The sequence below is a fragment of the Mauremys mutica genome, chromosome 19, assembly GCF_020497125.1.
Source record: "Mauremys mutica isolate MM-2020 ecotype Southern chromosome 19, ASM2049712v1, whole genome shotgun sequence".
Classification (NCBI taxonomy): Eukaryota; Metazoa; Chordata; order Testudines; family Geoemydidae; genus Mauremys; species Mauremys mutica.
The window spans coordinates 4050091-4073143 of record NC_059090.1 but is presented as its reverse complement, the minus strand read 5'-3'; the positions used below and the strand labels follow the sequence as shown (position 1 = coordinate 4073143).

Sequence of the window (23053 nt, the reverse complement as noted above, 5' to 3'; positions counted from 1 at the left end):
ACAGGTAGACAGAGCTGCACTCTCTCAGGCTGCAAGCTCCGAGAGGGTGATCTGAGGCTGTAACCCGGGAAAGAGCATGGTGGCCTTGTGTCAGGCAGAGGACACTGAGAGCCTGCTGTGTCTGCCTTGACCACCAGGTGCCGCCGTTCTCCTAGGGGGACGGCTGTAGCATTTATTTTGATGTGTAGCTCTTTGGACGGAATACCCTGTTAGGAGTGTAAAAACCCTCAGTCACTTGGGTGTGACACCATGTGGCAAGGGTCGTTCCCCCCCCCCCCCAGCATACGTTCCATGAAGCCTGAAATGAATGCAGTGGGACAGCTCCTCAGCTGGTGTACATTATTCACACTTACAGCAGCTCAGGATCTTCCCCAGTGTTCAGTGTACAGCATAGCCACTGCCCTCAGTACAACTTGGTCCTGCTTTGAGCAGGGGATTGGACTAGATGACCTCCTGAGGTCCCTTCCAACCCTGAGATTCTATGATTCTATGAACTGCAGGAACAGGGCTTGTTCGTTTCATAGCCCTCTCTGCTGGCACAGCCCTGAGCGAAGCATAAAACATTATCATCACTTGGCATTTTATAGTGAGGGAGGCAGAGGGGGGAAGAGTGGGAGAAGTGATGGGCAAAGGAAAGAACTGGTCCTGACCAAACTCTAACAATGGGATGGTTTTGAAGATGTCATGTTTGAAGGCAGCCCTAAATTCCGGGATTGCTGCAGAATGGACAGTAATTGCTATACGTGTGCCCTTTCCATTCCTGCATCACACTGTCAGCATGAAAATAGTGGTACAGTAATTACTTGAACTTAGTAAAACTTACTGGTGCCTACCCACCATTTTGTGCTCACCAACCTGAGACCAGGGAAGCATGAAATCTCATGCTTGCAGGATCAATCCGCTTCACTGAGGTGACTGTGAGGTGACGAGTGCTCTCCCATTTGAACCTAAGGGTTTGGCTACACACAGATGTTGCACCAGTTTAACTAAAGGTGCAATGTTAAACAAGTGCAACTTTGTGTGTGGACACTCTGAAACGAATTTAAACCTGGCTTATATTTATAGGAGGAAGCCAATCGGATAGAAGCCAGATTTAAACTGATTTCAAATCTTGTCTACATGGGATGTTTTCACTGGTTTCAATGGGTTTTAAAACTCGGTAGTTAAATCAGTACAAACCTATGTGGACACTCTTATTCTGGGGTAGCTTAAACCTGTTCTCAGTTGTCTTTCACTAACCCTTAAACCAAAAAACATCTGTCCACACAGTTTGTAAACCATTTGAATTAAAAGTGTCTTAAGTCCATAAGTACCCACATGGCAAACAGAACTTTGCTAATGGACCCTAGCAGACAAAGGTCTAACAAGATCCAATAGCTGGAAGCTGATGCTAGACAAATCCAGACTAGAAATAAGGGGCAAATGTTTAACAGTGAGGGTGATTAGCTATTGGAACAACTCACAAAGGGATTCTCCATCACTGACTGTTTTTAAATCAAGTTTTTCTAGAGCTTCAAACAGGAATTCATTCAGAGCCGTTCTCTGGCAGAGGTCAGACTAGATGGTCACAATGGTCCCTTCTGGCCTTGAGAGCTATGAATAAACTGGTGCAAACTGGTGCAAACGTGTGCTGTGGACAATCAGGGGCAAGCCCTGCTCCTGTGGGCTACTCTGGGACTGGGGGCACTGGGTCACTGTAGCTTAGCCAGCAGTTAGGGGAAATTCAATCAACATCCCATCAAATGTGCTAAGCTGTCATGCTCCTGGTGATGGCTAGGAAGCCTGCCAGATTCTGGTGACCATTCTGACCTTCCAGGTTCTGTGATTTGTAACTTTCAAAAACTTGTCTACTGACCACAGAGCATGGGTGCCAGCCCTGAAGCTGAAAGGGCTTTGGGGGGGGGGAGGGGTTGCCAGGGAATGGCCAGGGGGCAAAATTGGGTTTATAGTGGAAAATGAGACACCACCTTAAGCACTTAACTTGTGCCACTCTGCATAGCAAATGGAAATGTATCTTTAAGCTGGTCCCTAGAGCCTCATTTATGATGTACTAATCAGAAGCTGGATTGTTGGGGCTACAGAGGAAGAAACATTTGAACTGCCTTGTGCATCAGTGATTCTTGGCCTTGCAGAGCTAGAGCAATAATGCAATAGTGCAGGGAGTTGTGGAAATTCGACTGCAGCATTTGCATGCTGACATCAAACATGGCAATGTCCTGATGCAAACATGGCAATGCATCAACCAGCTGTCAGGCCAGGATTATTGTGTTACCTTCCTCGCAACATTCTCTGACTCCCAGCAGGCAGAGTGGGGGATGTGCTGAAGGGTGTTTCTCACTTTTGCTTCTCACCCTGCTCCTGTCTACTTGAAAGGGTGGAGTGGAATTTTGGCTGCCTAAAATCGATGAGCTCAGCACTCCCTCTGCTCCCTTCTCTGTATCAGGCAACTTGGGGAGCACTCCTGTGATCGGTGCTCCACTTGCTCTGCCTGAGGCTAAGCTCTACCATGACAGCCATGTGTTGTGTGGCGGGCTGGGCCAGTGGGTCGGGCACTGGACTTGGACTCAGGAGATCTGGGTGCAGTTCCTGGCTCAGCCCCAAACGCTGCGTGGTCACTCATCTGCTCAGCCTCAGTTCCCATATGTAACATGGGGGGCGGAGATGTTTCCCCACCTCCCAGGGTGCTGTGAGGGTCATCCTCAGTGCTTAGCGGTCCCACATCTTCTTTCATTGTTTTCTTTTTATTTATATGGCTTGTGGCAGAGCTCTGATCTTGCTCCTGTGGGTCCCGCGCTTCTAGGCAGTTTATGCCAGCCTCAGTGGCTCACTGTGACCCTCCACGTAGTCCTTCTCTCTCTAGGGCCAGGGTTACAGTCTACTGAGCCCTGTTCATCATAGGCTGCAAGGAGGTTGGTGAGAGAACTCCCACAGTCTCTGCGGCTTATTTCAGAACAGTTTAGTCTCTTGTCCTGACAGGGGCCTGTCTCCCCTTCCAGGAGCTGTTCCTGTCGTGGCAGGTCGGGGGGAACCCGGGCCCACCCTCTACTCCGGGTTCCAGCCCAGGGACCCTAATGGCAGCAGTTGTTGGCAGCCAACCTTTTGCTGCCAGAGTTGCTGCATTTCCCTGGGCCACTTCCCCACAGCTCTCCTGCTTCTCCCTTCTTCATCCTTACCTTAGGGCTCCTTTAACGATGGTTTGAGGGTGTCTTCAGTAACCAGCCGCATTTCCTCTCCTCTGACTCCCTGGCTCCCCTGCCTGACTGGAGTGAGCCCTTTTTATAGTAACAGCAGGGCCTTAATTAGAGTCAGGTGGTCACATTAACTGAATGGCCTCACCTGACTCTTTACAGGTTAATTAGAGTCAGGTGTTCTCATTAGCCTGGAGCAGCCCCTGTTCTGGTCAGTCAGGGAACAGAAAACTGTTAATCCAGTGGCCAATATATCTGCCTTCTGCTATTCTGCTGTACCCAACCGGCCTGGGTCTATCACATATCCCTCCCCCCTGCTCAACACCAAGAGGTTGGGCAGCTTGGGACGCCAGACAGTGTACGCGTGATAAGCCATCGGCATTGCCATGACGACTCCCTGCTCTGTGCTCTATGCGGAACTGGAAAGGTTGGAGGGATAAGAACCACCTGGTTACCCTTGTGTTCTTTTCCTTGTTCCGTTGCATCCATTGAAGAGGGGCATGGTCAGTCACAAGGATAAATCTGCGCCCCAGCAGGTAGTAACGCAACGTTTCCATGGCCCATTTTACAGCGAGGCACTCTCTCTCTCTCTCTACAACTGCATATTTTTGTTCCCTCGGAAGGAGTTTCCTACTGAGGTAGAGAACTGGGTGTTCCTCCTCCCCAACCATCTGTGACAGGACGGCCCTTAACCCTACCTCGGATGCATCTGTCTGTAGGATAAAGTCCTTGTTGAAATCTGGGGCTATCAATACGGGGTTACTGCAGAGGGCAGTCCGTAAGTCCGCAAATGCCCTTTCTGCTGCATCGGACCATCTCACTGGATCAGGACCACGGGCCTTCACTAAGTCCGTTAGGGGACTCGCCCTTGTAGCAAAATGGGGGATGAAACGCCGGTAATACCCCACCACCACTAGAAATGCTCGGACCTGCTTCTTACGACTCGGCCGAGGCCAATTTTGGATGGCCTCTAACTTATTCAGTTGGGGTTTCCTACCATGTAGCCAAGATATTTTGCCTCCGTGAACCCTACAGCGCACTTAATAGGGTTCGCTGTAAGGCCAGCTCGCCGGAAGGTATCAAGGACCCCCCCCCCACTTTTTCCAAGTGGGTCTCCCAGTCTGGGGTATGAATCACCACGTCATCTAAGTAGGCCGCAGCATAACTGGTATGGGGGCGTAATAACTTGTCCATGAGGCACTGAAAGGTAGCTGGAGCCCCATGTAGTCCAAAAGGAAGGACCGTATATTGGAAGAGACCCTCTGGTGTAGAAAACGCCATCTTTTCCTTTGCATCTTCGGCTAGGGGAATCTGCCAGTACCCCTTTGTCAAGTCTAAGGTTGTCAAGTACCGGGCATTCCCCAGACGGTCCACTAGTTCGTCTATGCGGGGTATAGGGTAGGCATCAAACTGGGATATCTCATTTAGTCGATGGAAGTCGTTGCAGAACCTTGTGGTGCCATCAGGTTTGGGCACCAACACTATTGGGCTGGACCACTGACTGTGGGATTCTTCGATGACCCCCATCTCCAGCATTTTCCTGACTTCTGCTTTTATTTCCTCCCTTTTGGCTGCTGGCACCCGGTAGGGCCTCATAGTTACTCTGGCCCCAGGGTTTGTGATGATGTGGTGATATGTCCCGGTTGTGCGACCTGGCTTTGTCGAGAATACATCTTGATATTGGGCAATCATCTCAGTTACCTCTTTCTTCTGTGCTGTCGTTAGATCAGGAGACACCCTCACCTGTTCAGGATTTTTGTTCCCTGGGTGCAGCCCTTCTCGAATCACTGTGCATGCCTCTCGCGCATGCCATGGTTTCAGAAGGTTGACATGATATATCTGCTCTACTTTTTGACGTCCTGGTTGTCGCACCTTATAATTTACTTTCCCTACGGGTTCAACTATTTCATAGGGCCCTTGCCACTGGGCCAACAGCTTACTTTCGGCCGTGGGTACCAGTACCATTACTCGGTCACCAGGTTGAAACTGACGAAGCTTGGCTTGGCGGTCGTAGTAGGTTCTCTGGGTCTCTTGGGCCTTCTCTAGGTGTTCCCTCACTATGGGAGTGACCCGGGCTATCCGATCCCTCATCTGTAGTACATGTTCTATTACATTCTTCCCCTCACTGGGTTCCTCCTCCCAAATTTCCTTGGCTATGTCCAGGATGCCTCGGGGGTTGCGTCCATGCAACAGCTCAAAGGGGGAGAATCCGGTGGAAGCTTGGGGGACCTCACGGATGGCGAACATGAGGTACGGTAGTAGGTTGTCCCAATCTTTCCCATCCTTGCTTACCACCTTTCTTATCATGGCGTTGAGGGTTCGGTTAAATCTTTCCACCAGACCATCAGTTTGTGGATGGTAAACTGAGGTCCGCAGTGTCTGGACATGGAGCAGGGAACACAAATCGTTCATCAACTTGGACATGAATGGTGTTCCCTGGTCTGTGAGGATTTCTTTTGGTAGCCCTACCCGGGCAAAGATTGCCACTAATTCTTTGGCAATGCTCTTGGAAGCTGTATTTTGTAAGGGGACAGCTTCTGGGTACCTGGTTGCATAGTCTAGGATGACAAGCACATACTGGTGGCCTCGGGTCGTTTTCTCTAACGGCCCCACAAGATCCATGGCGATCCGCTCGAATGGGACTTCTATGATCGGCAGGGGTACCAGAGGAGCTCTTAGATGTGAACGAGGGCTGTGCAGTTGACATTCAGGGCAAGAGGCACAGTACCGCCGGACGTCTTCATGTACCCCCGGCCAGAAGAACCTGTGTAAGAGTCGCGCCTGGGTTTTCTCCACTCCCAAGTGTCCTCCAAAAAGGTGACTGTGAGCGAGGCTTAATATTGCCTTCTGATGTTTCCGGGGGACTAGGAGTTGGTGTACCTCTTGCTCCTGCATTTGCATGACCCGGTATAGGAGATTCCTCTTGATCACAAAATAAGGCCCTGGCCCCCGGGCCTTTCCCTCTATGGGTACCCCATCTATCTCAGCCACCGCCTTCCTGGCGTTCTCGTACCTTGGGTCTTCCACCTGGTCCCGTCCAAAAGTCTCTCTCTCTGGGTTTAACAGCCTGAACTCTGGGGGATCTGTCTCTGCCCTCTCGGCTGGCTCCGTGAGGTTGGGGTTGGAAGTGGTCTCTGACCCCTCCTCTGTCTCAGGGCCCTCCCCTTCAGTTGCCCGTGTACGTCTGCCTACACAGGCGACCCTCTGTCCTTGTATCAGGATTCGGGTACCCAAGGCCTTGGCCGCCCTTCTTTCTCTTTTGGTCTTCCTGCCTTTCCCTGGAACAGGGAATAACTCCTGGGACATTTCTGCGAAAAATGGGAGGTGACATTCTGCTGCGGAACCCCCCTGAATTTCAGGGAGCTCCTCTCCCTCTAATTCCTCCGGTGGGAGCAAGTTTCCAAACCCAGGGAAATCTCTACCTATGAGCACGTGGTACGGGAGGTTTGGAACTACCCCTGCTTTCACACCGGTGACATTTCCCTGAATTTCAATTTGTACTGGTATGATGGGGTGGTAGCTAACAGTCCCATGGACACAGGTTACCCCTGTACGCTTGGCCTGCATTAACTGGCTGCGCTTCACTAACTTACCCGAAATCAGGGTGATAGCACTTCCTGAGTCTATGAGTGCCATGGTTTCTACCCCATTCAACTTTACCTGCGTTGTATATTTATGTGGGGTGACTGCGACCCCTACAATATTGAGTAGGCTGCATGGGTCTGCCCCATTCCCCAGGTTACACTGCCTTGGCTCTATGACATTGGGGCACTGGGCAGCTATGTGCCCCAACTCCCCGCACCCATAACACCTATAATTGCTTCTAGTCATTCCCCTATCACGTGGGTTAGGAGATTTAGTCCCAGGGTTCCCCCCACTCAGCCCTTCCCCTTCCTTCTGGGTTCCTGACCGGTTGTCGACCTCCTTCTTCTTCCACCTAGGACTTCCTGGAGGATTGGCTGCCCGACCCTCCATGGTCGGGGTCAAATGTTTGTTTCGTGAGGGGCCTTCCTTGGATAGTTGGGTTAATTCCCTGGCTGTTATCCGTCTTTCCACCAATGAGATCATTTTGTCATAGGTGGACGGATCGTTCTGGCAGACCCATTTGCGGAGATCTGGCGGCAGCCCCCGCATGTAATGGTCCATGACCAAAGTCTCTAATATCTCCTCTGGGCTGCATGCCTCAGGCCATAACCACTTCCGAGCGAGGTGTATGAGGTCGAAAAGTTGGGACCTTGGAGGTTTGTTCTCCCTGTATTTCCACTCCTGGAACCTCTGGGCCCGTACTGCTGCTGTCACCCCGGATCGTGCTAGGATCTCTGCCCTCAGTTGGTAATAGTCAGCGGCATCCTGAGTGGGCAGATCAAAGTAGGCCTTCTGGGCCTCTCCGCACAAGAAAGGGGCGAGAATGCAGGCCCACTGCTCCAGGGGCCACGCCTCACGCTGTGCAGTCCTTTCAAATGAGAGGAGATACGCCTCTATGTCATCATCTGCCGTCATCTTTGGCAGACAACCGGTGGCCCTCAGGGTTCGTGTCCCATTGGACCCCTGGGCCTGGGTGGTGAGGATCTTCAGCTGGTCCACAACCTCGCGCAAGAGGGCTCGATCTTGGGTCGCCTGGCCCATTAATAATTGGTTGGTTTCCTGCTGTAACCTCATGGACTCCTGTTGTGCCATCGCCTGAGCCCGTGTTGCCTCCTGCTGGGCCGCTGTGGCTTGCACCAGTGCTCTCACCACCTCCTCCATGGTGGTACAAATAACAACAAAAAAAACCCACAACCAAAAACCCCAGTGCACCCTTTTTTAGTTTTTTTTTTTGGGGGGGGGGGGTTGGTTTTTTTTTTAGTAAACACCTCTTTGTTCCGCCACGTTGTGAACAATCACAATCCCACTCCTGACACCAGTTGTGGCAGAGCTCTGACCTTGCTCCTGTGGGTCCTGCGCTTCTAGGCGGTTTATGCTAGCCTCAGTGGCTCACTGTGACCCTCCACGTAGCCCTTCTCTCTCTAGGGCCAGGGTTACAGTCTACTGAACCCTTTTCATCATAGGCTGCAATGAGGTTGGTGAGAGAACTCCCACAGTCTCTGTTCAGCCTCCTGTCCTGACAGGGACCTGACTTCCCCTTCCAGGAGATGTTCCTGTAGTGGTGGGTGGGTGGGGGAATCCGGGCCCGCCCTCTACTCCGGGTTCCAGCCCAGGGACCCTAATGGTAGCAGTTGTTGGCAGCCAACCTTTCACTGCCAGAGTTGCTACATTTCCCTGGGCCACTTCTTCACAGCTCTCCTGCTTCTCCCTTCTTCACCCTTACCTTAGGGCTCCTTTAACGATGGTTTGAGGGTGTCTTCAGTAACCAGCCGCACTTCCTCTCCTCTGGCTCCCTGGCTCCCCTGCCTGACTGGAGTGAGCCCTTTTTATAGTAACAGCAGGGCCTTAATTAGAGTCAGGTGGTCACATTAACTGAATGGCCTCACCTGACTCTTTGCAGGTTAATTAGAGTCAGGTGTTCTCATTAGCCTGGAGCAGCCCCTGCTCTGGTCAGTCAGGGAACAGAAAACTGTTAATCCAGTGGCCAGTATATCTGCCTTCTGCTATTCTACTGTACCCAACCGGCCTGGGTCTATCACAGGCTATGGAACCTTTTACTATTGGTTTGAATTCTCTTTGCAGGGTCCCACTCTGCTTGGCTTTTGGCAGTTCTCACTTTATCCCTACACTTTCTGACCTCCAAACGGTAGCTTTCCTTGCTGATCCATCCCTTCTTCCATTCCTTGTAGATTTCTGGTTTCTCTTAATCACCTCTTTGAGATACTTGCTCATCCAGCCTGCTCTGCAACCCTTCTGGAGAATTTTTCCCCTTGCTTGGAACGCAGGCTTCAGAGAGCTTCTGCAACTTCAATTTAAAGTGATCCCAAGCCTCCTCCACATTCAGATCCTGGAGTTCTTCAGTCCAGTCCATTTCCCTCACTAATTCCCTTAAGTTTTTTAAGTTTGCCCTTTCGAAATCAAGGCCCCTAGTTACAGATCTGTTTTTGTTTATCCTTCCATTTACTTTAAACTGAATTAGCTCGTGATCACTCAAGCCAAGCTTGTCCCCTACAACCAGCTCTTCAGTGAGGTCCTCACTACTCACCAATACCAAATCTAAAATGGCATCTCCTCTTGTTGGTTCAGCAAGTATTTGGTGACAAAATCTGTCAGCTATCACCTCCAGGAAAATCTGGGCCCTGCTGTTATTAGTAGCACTTGTCCTCCAGTCTATAGCTGGGAAGTTAAAGTCTCCCATAATCACACAATTCCAAGTAGTATTTATTTCATTAAAAGCATTAAAGAGGTCTCTATCTATATCCAAATTGGATCCTGGGGGTCTGTAGCACACCCCAAGCACTATCCCAGGGGGCATCCTGTGGCTTCCTTCCCCAAAGTGATTTAGGCTCACACAGACTCTATCTTATCCATTCCAACACTTCTAATTCCTTTACAGTCTGACCTCACCATTAATAGACAATGCTACTTCACCACCTTTGCCTTTATTTCTGTCTTTCCTGAACAGCATGTACCCTTCCATACCTGTACTCCAGTCATGGTTACTGTTCCACCAGGTTTCTGTTATCCCTCTAATATCTGGTTTCATTTCCTGCACCAGTAGCTCTAGGTCCTCCATTTTGTTACCCAGGCTGCTTGCATTGGTGTACAAACATCTTACCTGTTGCTGCTTGGCTTTGCCAACATTCCTCACCATTTTGGGTATAGTCATTCTGCAGCCATTTTCGCCTATCTGACTGGTATCAGCACTATCCTTCCTCGTAATGCCCATTCTCCTATCCATTGCTGTTCCTTTCTGCATTGCTGCATCCTTTCTTATTTGATTTTCTTCCCTTTCAATGTTAAAATCAGGACTGGAGATTACGTAAGCATCTCCCAACTGTCTCCCCCAGCTCCAGTCACGTGAGACACATGTGAATCCAGCACCTTTCTGAATGGCTAATACTGGGAAATAACAGTGCTAATCCTGTCATTCGTTCAGTAATGCCATTTACTGCTTCCCCAAACACAGAGTTTGAAACTTCCTTCCCAAAAGTTTTGGGGTGTTCAGACCTGGGGTTCTGGTTCTGACCCATTTCTAATGCTCTAGTAACATTGGTGACCCCTGTAAATTACAGGGGGAACTCCAGGTGGGAGACCCAAGTTTGTCATATTTATATCATTAATCAGTTACATTCAGTGCTCTCTCCTTTTCTCCCTTCTCCTCTTCTCTGCACCCCTTTCTCTCCCTTCTCCTTTCCCTGTTTCTCTCTCTCCATGTCCTCTTCATTGCTCCCTGACTCTTCTCCTTCAGTCTCTCTCCATGTAGAGATGAGAGAATCATTTGCAAGAAGTGACGTATTGAGCTCCTGGAACCTCCCTTTGTGCTTATGGAATGTCCATGAGCCAAACAGTTTCCTCCAATTTGTTAACTATTGACTTTAAATCTCTGATTGAGTGCAAGTTGTTCTCTGCAAGTACTCAACAGGCACTGTTCAAGCTGGGTGTGTTCATTGTGATTGGTGAAATAAGTCCCCTGGTATTTTGTGTTACCTGACTGAATGAGTGCGCAAGCAGTTCCTGCACAACACGTCAATGTAAAATTTGGTTTCCACAGATGCTTGCGCACAGGACTTTGAAATTTGCTTCCAGTGAAAGCTCAGTCACTGACATGTTGGCGGAAAGTGATCACAAACGTGCTGGATGTGGATTCATTTAGCAATTTGACTTGATCTTCCTAGCATACATTTGGGGCTATTTTCCCAGCTCTGGAATTAGCTGGGTATCTAAATCAGGTACTGAGCAGGATCCCGGAGACTGCATTCCTGCCTGACCAACCTTCCCCCTTAGCACACACCACAAATCACAGTCAGTGAGCTCTGCAGTGAGCACCCAGCTGTGGTTAGTGTCTGTATTCCACTTGGGTCTTGTTAACTGTTATTCACAGATTTTCTGGAGCACTTCCCTGTGTAATGGAAAGAAAGACAGCAAGATCATAGTGTTCTGTCTGCTGAGGGCCTGTGAATCTGACAGGCAGCTGAGTTCTTGGAGAACAGTCCCTGTTCACCAGCTTAATGGAGAACAGTTAAAACGTTTAAGGCCATGGTCATCATGGTGTGCTCCAGCAAAGCGTCCCCCAGGCCTCAATGACAAACAGAGCTGGCGGGTCTATTAGAAAGGAAACATTGGTTCAGTCATTCTTTCCCCAGGCTGTGCTGTGAATTAGAGCTGGAGTTACAGGGGAGCCGCAAAGATTCAGCATAAACCAAACATTCTGCATCAATTGTAACTCCATATCCACCCGCACTGGAGAGCTACACACATAGACTTTGCAGCTCTTGAACTCCCTGACAGATGGCCTGACAGTGCAGTTGAGAGAGACAGTGTGCAAAAATTAGAGATTTCATAAGAGAAAAGTTGGGACTGCTCCTCCTAATAGGGAGCACTGACTGAACAGCCCCTCAGGGTGTGAGATGGGGCTTCAAACCTTGCCTTGCCTTCCTGGGGTTCCCCTCAGCACAGTCCCAGGTCCTGTGATGAGCTGACTTCATCACAAGCGTCTCAGGCTAAGCGAGCACGGGGCAGGTAATGCCCAGCTGTCTTTCTGGTGCGCATGATGTTGTGATCAGCATTAGGAAATGAACTAGGAATCTGGAGCTCCAACAATTAACTTGTAGGCTTGAGGAGATAATGCCCCCTAGCACCTCCCCACAGCAAAGGGCTGACTCAAGGACTGCCCTCTAAAAAAAGCAGGGAGCCCTTCAGAAGACACATTTTCACTGGCTGTTCAAATACGCACATTCCTCTTAACCCAGCGGCCCAGGGGGACCACAAGCATTCCTCTTGAGCAGTGGTTTTCAAACTGCGGGTCGCAACCTAGAACTAGGTCGCAGAACATAAGGCACTGGGTCGTGGTGGCTCTGGTCAGCACTGCCGACCGGGCCGTTAAAAGTCCTGTCGGCGGTGCTGCCCAGCTAAGGTAGGCTAGTCCCTGTCTGTTCTGACACTGCGTTGTGCCCCAGAAGCAGCCAGCAGCAGGTCGGGCTCCTAGGTGGGGGGGGCCACAGGCCTCACGCGCTGCCCCCGCCCCAAGCACTGGCTCTGCACTCCCATTGGCTGGTTTCTGGCCAATGAAAGCTGGGGGGGGCGGTGCCTGCGGGCGAGAGCCATGCGGAGCCACTTGCACCCTTCCGCCTAGGAGCTGGATCTGCTGCTGGCTGCTTCTGGGGTGCAGCGCAATCCGCAGTGCCAGGACAGGCAGGAAGCCTGCCTCTGTACCCCCACTGCGCCGCTGACCGGGAGGCACCCCAGGTAAGCCCACGCCCCAAGCCTGTGCCCCAATCCCCTCCCCCAGCCCTGAGCCCCCCCAACCCAGAACCCTTTCCTCCATCCCAAGCCCCTCATCCCCAGCTCCATCCCAGAGCCCTTACCCCACCCCCTGCATCCCAATCCCCTGCCCCAGTCCTGAGCCACCCCCAAACCCAGAGTCCCCTCCTGCACCCCAAACCCCTCATCCCCAGCCCCATCCCAGAGCCCTTACCCCACCCCCTGCATCCCAATCCCCAGCCCCAGCCCTGAGCCTGCACCCCAGCCCTGACCCCCTCCCACACCCTGAACCACTCATTTCTGGCCACAGGCCTCACCCCAACCCTCTGCCCCAGCCCTGAGGCCCTCCCATACCCCAAACCCCTCATCCCCAGCGGGCATCAACAATTTTCTTCATCTAGGTGGCCAGAAAAAAAGTTTGAAAACCACTGCTCTTGAGAGTCCAATCTAGCTCTAGGGCCAGCAGTGCCACCTATTGGCAAAGTGCTGCAATGAACTTTGAACAGTCATTGTTCCATACACATTGTGGCCGGTTCTGGAGATCCTTGTTTCACAAGTAAGGCCGCGTTTTAGTCACGGGTGTTTTTTGCAGTAAACCACCTGTCCATGACTTTTACTAAAAATACCCATGACTAAAACTTGGGCGGGGGGGACGCAGGTGCTCTGGGGGGGGGGTGTCTGGGGGCGCTGCAGGTGCTGGGGGAGGTGGCTTGGGGCACCCTGCTGTTGCTGGGGGGAGGGGGTGGACAGTGCGCCCAGGACCCCCGCTGTTGCTGGGGGGCGGGGGAGGGCTGGCAGGGGCTCCCTACACAGTGCTGCATCCCTGCAGCTCCTAGGTGGTGGAGGGCTCAGAGGGCTTGGTGCCCTGCGGCATGGAGCCCCCCTTTGCCATCTAGGAGCTGCAGGGCCGTGGGAGCTGGGGAGCCCCCCCACCCCAAGGTAAGTGCCCCCCCAACCCGCTGCCCCTAGCCCCTTCCCACACACCCAAACTGCTGCTGCTGACCCAGGGGCTACCCGGCTCGGGCAGCCCCTGACCCAGCACCGGCGGCTGCAGAAGTCACGGAAAGTCACGGAATCCGTGACCTCTGTGGCAGACTCGCAGCCGTAACAATGAGTGAAGCTGAATGCAGGTTAAGGTGAGTAACTAAGGCTTTGTTAGCCTGGGTGCACTGCTCTGCTCGCATGGTTGAGTTACTTCCAGCCTCAGTCCCAGGGTTCTTGTTTCTTGGTGTCCCCTCAATAGCAGTCCCTCCAGGGCACATGGACCCTCTGACTCCAGTTCCACTGGTCTGCTCTACATCTTCCCTATTTTACAAACATTTTAAACATTAAAAACAAATAACGGACACCCAGACCTCACCCTGTGTCCCTTCAGCCAGAGGCTGGCAGCACACAGCTGAGCTGGAATCTTGTCTTTCCCACAGACTCAGCTGGTTACATGGGCTTTGGTTTCCTCAACAGATGACGTATCTCCGTCTCCGAGTTTTGCATACTGTCTCTCTGTGGAGTCTCCTCCCTCCCTGTGGGTTTGTCTCCGGTGGTTCTTTGTCTGTCCGCTCTGCAATGGGATTTCTCTGGGTGTTGTGTCTGCTCACTTGGAAGTGTCTCCTTGTATCACTTGTCCCTCTTTATTAGTCACCTCATATGACCTGGGTGCCGCTGCACCCCTCACTATTCCTTTAGTCCTCTCCTTCTGGTGTCTCTCTAATGGCTGGCTCCTCACAGAGGTGCCTGTATCCAGGACTCACAGGTCCTGGGCTGATCAGTTGTACCCTAGTGCCTGATTTCTCCGGCCATCTCCTCTCGGTGATATCTCCACCCTTCTGGCTGTCACAGGTCTCCCCGCATTGGTAGCAGGGTCCTTTGTCCCATAAGTGTCTGGGTTGGATTGTTTGGCACCCCTGTGCTGTGTGCCAATGTTAACAAGGGATCCAAACCAGAAGAAACAGCCTTGGGTAACAGTCTCATAGCTGTTTTCACAGCTGATCCCACCTCGCCATTGCTCTGTGGACATGCTGGGCAGGAAATGTGTGGTCAAACTCCCATATGCCTGCAAATTCCTTGACTACTTCTGAGGCAAAATGAGACCCATTGTCAGTGAATACAGAGTCTGCAGTGCCATACCCTGCAAAGTGGGCCCTCAGTTTCCCAGTCTTGACTTTCTTGTATCAGGCAGGGCATTGACTTTCCAAAAATGTGAGTAGTAATCCACTGACCTCAAGTATTGCTTTCCCTTGAAGGTAAGTCAGTCCACTCCCACCTTCTTCCATTGTTGGGTGGGCAGCTCATCTGGTAACAGTCACTTTGTGCTGGTGGTTCTCACGTGATGGACAGGTGTCACACCCTTCTGTCAAGGAGTGGAGTTGTGTATTCATTCCTGGTCGGTACGCGCACACACAGGTGTGCCTCAGACAGCTGTCAGTGCCCAGGGATCAGGGGTGGCTCTAGGATTTGCGGCACCCCAAGCAGGGCGGCACGCCACGGGGTGGCACTCTGGCGATCACTGGTCCCGCGGCTCCGGTGGACCTCCCGCAGACATGCCTGCGGAGGGTCCGCTGGTCCCGCGGCTCCGGTGGACCTCCCGCAGATGTGCCTGCGGGAGGTCCACCAGAGCTGCGGGACCAGCGGACCCTCCGCAGGCATGTCTGCGGGAGGTCCACCAGAGCCGCCTGCCGCCCTCCCGCAGGATGCCGCCCCAAGCGCACGCTTGGCGTGCTGGGGTCTGGAGCCGGCCCTGCCAGGGATGAGGCATGTATCTTTTGCAATGACACCCCATGATGAGCAACTCTCACCTTTTGTGAGTGCTCCCTGTCGGCTGAGTGCAGTGCTGCGCCTGGTGTTGCCTGTAAGTTGCCAACCTCGCTAGGTGGGCTTCAGCGGCTCAGCCCTCCGGCCAAGTCACACAGTCAAAATGTACAAGCCCCTTCTGGGTTAGCAAAAGTCCAACAAAACTCTCTGCCCTCACCAGGGTGTCTGGACCCTTTGAGTCTAGCCCCTTTCCTTGGGCATTTTAAACTAGCCTCGTGCCCTTTCCAGGGCTTAGGCCACTCCAGCACTGGCTGGTGGGGGGCCTGGGCCGGCCCATTACTCTGGGCCCCAACCCAGAGACTCTAGACACAGCAGCCACGTACCGCTGCCTCCAGTTTGCTGCTGCTTTCCCTGAGCCTTTTTCCACGTAGCCCCTCTCCTTTCACCTGTTCCTTTACAGTTGTCAGGTCCTCTCCTTCCTCTGGCAAGAGCAGAGCCAACGTCCTCGCCTCTGGTCCCAGACAGGCTCTGACCTGCTCAGTCCTTGCAGCTCCTTTTTTCTGAGCCTGCAGGGCTCTGATTGACTGCTTCTGTGTAGTCTGTTTAGGCAGGCCTGGAGGCAGGGGTGAGCTGGAGCCGGTTCGCACGGGTTCGCGCGAACCCGTTGTTAAATTTAGAAGCGGTTTTAGAACCGCTTGTTAACTAGCTTCCCTGGGAGGGAAGCTTTGATGGGCTCTGCCTGGGAAGCCTGTAATTCCTCCTCCCGGCCGCCGGGGGGCGCTGCGCTGTGCTGCGAGAGCCATGTGAGCTGCCTCCTGGCCCTGTTGCTGCTCCTGCTCTTTGGACCTCTGGCCCTGGGGCTCCTGCTGCGTCCTGCTGCTCCCAGCCCCCCCACCCCCGTGTGAGTATCTGCGCCCCTCCCCCGCCTTCCCTGCCCCCAGCCAGCCCCTGCCCACAGCCACCTCCCGCCCCCTGCCAGCCCCTGTCCCCAGCCACCCCTTGCCCCCCCCTCTGCCCACAGCCACCCTCTGCCCCCAGCCAGCCCCTGCCCCCAGCCAGCCCCTGCCACAGCCACCCCCTGCCTGCAGCCAGCCTCTGCCCACAGCCGCCCGCAGCCACCCCCTGCCCACAACCACCCGCAGCCCGCCCGTCTGCATCACCTGCCCACAGCCAGCCCGTGTCACTCCCTGCCTCCAGCTAGCCCTGCCCCACGCCCCTATCTGCAGCCAGCCCCACATCCACTGGTGCCCTGCAGTTCCCAGGGCAGTAACCCTGCACACATGCTTTAATGAGGGGGGGGCAGGGAGCAGCTGGGACCCACACATGTGCACACCCTAGAGTGACCAGACAGCAAGTGTGAAAAATCGGGACGGGGTGAGGGGTAATAGGAGCCTATATAAGAAAAAGACCCAAAAATTGAGACTGTCCCTGATCACCACCCACACATGTGAAACGGAGCTCATTTCTAGTTCAGCCCCATCTTTTAAAAAAAAACTTTAGGTAGGGTTAAAATACATCTGTATTTTCCTGGACATGTCAGGCTTTTCGGTTCTTAATCACCTCCTGGGAAAATATGGACGTATGGTAACCCTATTGGTACAAAAAATACATGCTGTCGCACATCCCTTAAATCAGAACTTTTTATAGGGAACCCGTTGTTAAGATTTTGGCAGCTCATCACTGCCTGGAGGACCTTTTAAACTAAGCTGAGGGGAGAGGTAGATATGCTGGAGGGTAGGGATAGGGTCCAGAGTGACCTAGAGATATTGGAGGATTGGGCCGAAAGAAATCTGATGAGGTTCAACAAGGACAAGTGCAGAGTCCTGCACTTAGGAAGGAAGAATCCCATGCACTGCTACAGATTAGGGACCGAGTGGCTAAGCAGCAGTTCTGCAGAAAAGGACCTGGGGATGACAGTGGATGAGAAGCTGGATATGAGTCAGCAGTGCGCCCTTGTTGCCGAGAAGGCTAGCGGCATGTTGGGCTGCATTAGTAGGAGCATTGCCAGCAGATCGAGGGAAGTGATTATGGGGGGGAGGAATAGCTCAGTGGTTTGAACATTGGACTGCTAAACCCAGGGTTGTGAGCTCAATCCTTGAAGGGGCCACTTAAGGATCTGGGGCAAAAATTGGTCCTGTTAGTGAAGGCAGGGGGCTGGACTTGATGACCTTTCAAGGTCCTTTCCAGTTCTAGGAGTTTGGTATATCTCCCTCTATTTGGCACTGGTGAGGCCACACCTGGAGTATTGCATCCAGGTTTGGGGCCCCCACTACAGAAAGGATGTGGACAAATTGGAGAGAGAGTCCAGCGGAGGGCAACAAAAATGATTGCGGGCTGGGGCACATGACTTACAAGGAGAGGCTGAGGGAACTGGGCTTGTTTAGTCTGCAGAAGAGCAGAGTGAGGGGGGATTTGATAGCAGCCTTCAAGTACCTGAAGGGGGTTCCAAAGAGAATGGAGCTAGGCTGTTCTCAGTGGTGGCAGATGACAGAACAAGGAGCAATGGTCTCAAGTTGCAGTGCGGGAGGTCTAGGTTGGATATTAGGAAACACTATTTCACTAGGAGGGTGGTGAAGCACTGGAATGGGTTACCTAGGGAGGTGGTGGAATCTCCTTCCTTAGAGGTTTTTAAGGTCTGGCTTGACACAGCCCTGGCTGGGATGATTTAGTTGGGGCTGGTCCTGCTTTGAGCAGGGGGTGGGACTAGATGACCTGCTGAGGTCTCTTCCAACCCTGATAGTCTATGATTCTATTACCTACCTCTGCTGCTCCTTCCTGAGGTGGGGCATAGTAGGACTGCACGGCCTCCAGCAGAGGGCACCAAAGAGCCAGGTATACCCCATCACACATCCCTTTGTGTAATTCTAAGCTCATCTTTAATTTGAAAGTATAGAATCACAGAATCATAGAATATCAGGGTTGGAAGGGACCTCAGGAGGTATCTAGTCCCACCCCCTGCTCAAAGCAGGACCAAACCCAACTAAATCATCCCAGCCAGGGCTTTGTCAAGCCAGGCTGTAAAAACCTCTATGATTCTGTTCCGGCAGGTACTTGGCTTTTGTCATCTAGCCTCTCTGCTAGGATCACTCTTTGGACTATCTGTAGTTGGACGTCCTTTGCTGTAGCCTCGTTGATTTCCATCGGCGTAGGGTTGCCATTTTTCTAATTGCACAAAACTGAACACCCTTGCCCTGCCCCACCCCTTCTCTGAGGCCCCGCCCCCACTCACTCCATCCCCCTTCTCTCTGTTGCTCGCTCTCCCCCACCCTTACTCGTTTTCACTGGGCTGGGGCAGGGGGTTGGGGTGCAGAAGGGAGTGTGGGCTGTGGGGTGGGGCCAGAAATGAGGGGTTCAGGGTGCGGGAGGAGGCTCCGGGCTGGGGTAGGGGGTTGGGGTGCAAGAAGGGGTGAGGGCTCCAGATGGCGGTGCAGGCTCTGGGGCCAGGGATGAGGGGTTTGCGGTGTAGGAGAAGCTCCAGGCTGGAGCCAAGGGGTTTGGGGTACAGGAGGGGGCTCAGGTTTGGGGCAGGGCATTGGGGTACAGGTCGGGGTGTGGGTTCCGGGAGGGAGTTAGGGTGCAGGAGGGGGTTCCACCCTGAGGCAGGAGGGTCGGGGTGCGGGCTCCAGCCGAGCAGCGCTTACCTCAGGCCGCTCCCACTCGGTGGCGCAGTGGGGCTAAGGCAGCTCCCTGCCTGCCCTGGCGCCATGTGGCTCCCAGAAGTGACTGGCATGTCCAGCTCCTAGGCATAGGGTCAGAGGGCTCTGCATGCTGCCCCTACAGCTCCCATTGGCTGCAATTCCCGGCCAATGGGAGCTGCAGAGCTGGTGCCTGGGGCAGGGACAGTGCATGGAACTTCCCTGATCTCCCCTGGGCCTTAGGGCTGCAGGGACATGCCGGCCGCTTCCGGGAGCTGCATGGAGCCAGGGCAGGCGGGGAGCCTGCCTTAGCCCTGCTGCACTGCCTACCAGACTTTTAATAGCCTCACTAGGGTCCCTTTTCAACCAGGCATTCCAGCTTCATGTCCTAATCCCCTTCCCCTGTCTTGTGGGGGCTGGGTGTGTATCCCCTGCTCAGGATGTCAGCTAACCCCAGGAATTGTCCTGGACAATGTCTGATCTCTACCTGTAGCACTGGAAGTGCATCAACATGCGTTGCCATCTCTTTGGAGCCCTAAGAAAGGGTTTTGCTAGGATTGTCTCTAGGGGTTTGATTGCACTCTTACTGGGTGGCCATAGGGGCACTGATGGAATCGCTCTGCTCCAAATACGACAGCCAGAAGCTCTTTTCCTGTTTGGGTCCAGTCTCTGACAGGGCTCTGCTAGCATAAGTGACCAGCATCCTTTGTCTGATGCATCATACTGGAGTGTCAGTGTGACGCTGCCCCTTGAACAGATCCGGGGCTTATCACTAAGGATAAGATTTGATCACAGATTCCGTGACTTTCAGAGATCTCCACATTTTCTTCAGCTTCAGCTGGAGCTGTCAGCTGCTGGGTTGGAGGCTGGGAGCTCTCAGCCACCATGGGTGGCAGGGGCTCTGCAACTCTGAGCCACCAGCCCCAGAGCTCTAAGCCATCGCTGGCAATGGGGGCCTTGGAGCTCTGAGCCATGCAGCGGGGACCCCGGAGCTGTGAGCCCAGAACTGTGAGTCACCGGGACTGGAGCTGTTATTCCCCCTTTGTCAGATCCCCCCATTATTTTTAGTAAGAGTCACAGATAGGTCACAGCTTCTGTGAATTTTTGTTGATTGCCCGTGACCTGTCTGTGACTTTTATTAAAAATACCCGTGACAAAATCTTAACCTTACTTCTCGCTGTGATCCCCCCGCCGGGCCAGCGGTGCTCACCATCCACTACCACAAACCTCCGCTCTGCCCTCTGTTATTTTTCAGGTGAGTTGCGACGAGGTCATGTTTTCCTACGGGCTGCATTGTGCTCTCCTGGTACGTTATTAGATTGTGCCTGCTGTCTGTAATGGGTGTGTCTGAGACCAATTCACCTCAAGGAATCCCACCGCAGGAGGCCCCGCTGCAGGGTTCAGAGCAAAGCCCGTTTTCCTGGTACCATTGTTGCATGCACAGAGGTTGGTATTGTCCCTTGTTGTTTCCCGTCCTGACGGCCTGAACCTGATACGCTCTCGGACTCAAGGAGAGAGACATGATGTCATCACCGCTGTCTCATGTCCCCTCCCCCACTTGTACAACCTGCTCTTCTCTTGCACACACTGCTACCAGGGTCCAATTTGCCCTGTTCCTTGCAGTGCTGTCCTAGGGCGGGGCACTTCTCCACCCGCTCATGCTCTCCCATCTCACTATGGATATGGAACCCTGGCTGCCTGCCCTCCTTTGCTGCTGTGCTTCCGGTGTGTTGTGCCTCGGGAGGCTTCCATCCTTTGTCTTGAGGCTGCTGCTGCATGCCCCAGGACTAAGCATCTGTCTAGTGTAAGATGTACTTAGCAGCTGCTCCTGCAGGTGGCGACCCCAAGTGCTGCAGGCTGACCTGAATTAAGTACTCTGTCAAGTCCCCAAAATTGCATGGAGCAGCCTGTGTGCATACGGCAGTGACACTGGGCTCTATCCCCTCCCCTCTGCATCCCTCTCAAGCGAAGAACCTGTGTCGCTCTACAGTTTAATTCAGCGTTGAGGAGCCGTAGGCCTGCTGTGAGGCTTGAGGCAGTGCTGAGCTCCCCAGGGGTGCAGCCCTCTCTCCCTTGTTCCCCAATAAGGTAAAATAACTGTTTTATTTTCCTGCTGATGTCATCATCCTGCATGGCCAGGTCTGTGCACAGCTCGAACTCCTCCTGTTGCTGGGCTAGGTTTGTGTCTGCTCCGGACCCAGTCTCAGGGCTCACGCAGCCAGCTGCTGCGCTGCAGATGCTGTGTTAGCAAAGAGCGAGGCTGCATGCAGGTTACATTGAACAAGTGGAACTTCTGCAGGGCTCTCTGTCCATGTGGCTGCCTTGCTTCCAGCCCTGACGCTTGGTGTCCCCTCAATAACAGTACTTCTAGGGAACACGGCCCTCTGACTCCAGTGCCACTGATCACGAGAAACTTGCTTAACTTTCTGCTCAGCAAATCTCAGTGACTTCTCTGGGCATCTTCCTGAGTAAGGCAGGAGTAACGTCTGAGTGTAGCTCTCAGATTTAAATTAGAACAGTGACGTTTTCTCCTTCAGTCAGCCTTGCCAAACTCTCTGCTCCCAGGCAAATATTTTCCTTTGACAGGCAGGTAAAATATCATCAAGTTTGTGCTCAGGGTGATAAATATTCATGACAAGCTGTCTTAACCCCACCTGGTTGATGTCATCAGATGATATTTCTGCAGAAGCTGTAGAATGTCTGTGCAGTCGTCATCTGGGTTACTGTGTCTGGAATGGAAATTCCAGGTGGGGTGGGGGAGTTTTAGTAATGTGGGGTTCAGAGCTGTGAATTTCTCATCCTGACAAAAGCCTTGATGGAGAATGGCCCCTCTCCCTATGAGACTAAGTAAAATGTGACTTTCTTTGTTACTCTTCCCTCTCCAGCATTCCACATTGTCGCGCAAGTTTGTGGAGGTGATGTCTGAGTACAATGCCACCCAGTCTGACTACAGGGAGCGCTGCAAAGGGAGGATTCAAAGACAGCTGGAAATCAGTGAGTAAAACCACCCGCAGCAGCAACCCTGGGCAACTCAGTGCCTGGTGTGTCCAGAGTGCGGGTCGATTCCTGGGCTGATTAACAGGCAATCAAAGCTGCTTCAGGGTTTCAGTGCTTCATGCAAAGCTCCCTCACTGTAAATCCTGTGTCTACTGGCTGTGCGTGCTGCGGGAGTGGGCCGCGGCTGCAGCCACCTGTGTGTGAGGATGACGTTGCTCTCCAGCAGCTGGGCCTACAGAGAAGGTAAGGGACATATTTGCTACTAGAGAGACAAGGAGGGTGAGGTAATTGCTTCTCTTGGACCAATTCTGTTGGTGACAGAGACAACACAGAGCTCTCCTTCAGGTCTGGGAAACTAACTCAGAGTGTCACAGCTAAAAATACTGGAAGCTAAAGGACTTGACACATATGGTAAAGGTCTGTGTTTCTTCAGCTGAAGGACTAAGTTAGAATCATAGAATCATAGAACTTAAGATCAGAAGGGACCATTATGATCATCTAGTCTGACCTCCCGCAAGATGCAGGCCACAAAAGCTGACCCACCCACTCCTGAAATAATTCTCTCCCTTGACTCAGCTGTTGAAGTCCCCAAATCCTGATTTAAAGACTTCAAGTAGCAGATAATCCTCCAGCAAGCGACCCCTGCCCCATGCTGCGGCGGAAGGCGAAAAACCTACAGGGCCACTGCCAATCTACCCTGGAGGAAAATTCCTTCCCGACCCCAAATATGGCGATCAGCTGAACCCCGAGCATGCGGGCAAGACTCTCCAGCCAGACACTCAGGAAAAAGACTTTCAATATCCCAACATTGACCCTCGGTACTAATTACCAGTGGTCGCACGTTATTGACCTATTGACTAAATCACGTTATCCTATCAAACCATTCCCTCCATAAACTTATCAAGCTTAATCTTAAAGCCAGAGAGGTCCTTCGCCCCCACTGTTTCCCTCAGTAGGCTGTTCCAGAATTTCACTCCCCTGATGGTTAGAAACCTTCGTCTAATTTCAAGCCTAAACTTCCCGACTGCCAATTTATATCCATTTGTTCTCATGTCCACATTAGTACTGAGCTGAAATAATTCCTCTCCCTCCCTGGTATTTATCCCTCTGATATATTTAAAGAGAGCAATCATATCT

At 52.6% G+C, this 23053-nt stretch overlaps 1 protein-coding gene across 9 annotated transcripts in view; it reads left to right on the top strand.

Moving 5' to 3' along the window:
- STX1A (syntaxin 1A) overlaps nt 1–23053 on the top strand; it is a 316339-nt gene that overhangs the window by 253172 nt on the left and 40114 nt on the right. For 7 of the 9 annotated variants that reach the window (XM_044993861.1, XM_044993859.1, XM_044993858.1 and 4 more), the window contains 2 exons: nt 20175–20225; nt 21805–21913. In XM_044993861.1, coding sequence (XP_044849796.1) covers nt 20175–20225; nt 21805–21913 — 160 coding nt within the window. The remainder of the gene's footprint in view (nt 1–20174; nt 20226–21804; nt 21914–23053) is intronic. The other 2 variants (XM_044993862.1, XM_044993860.1) reach the window with 1 other exon arrangement.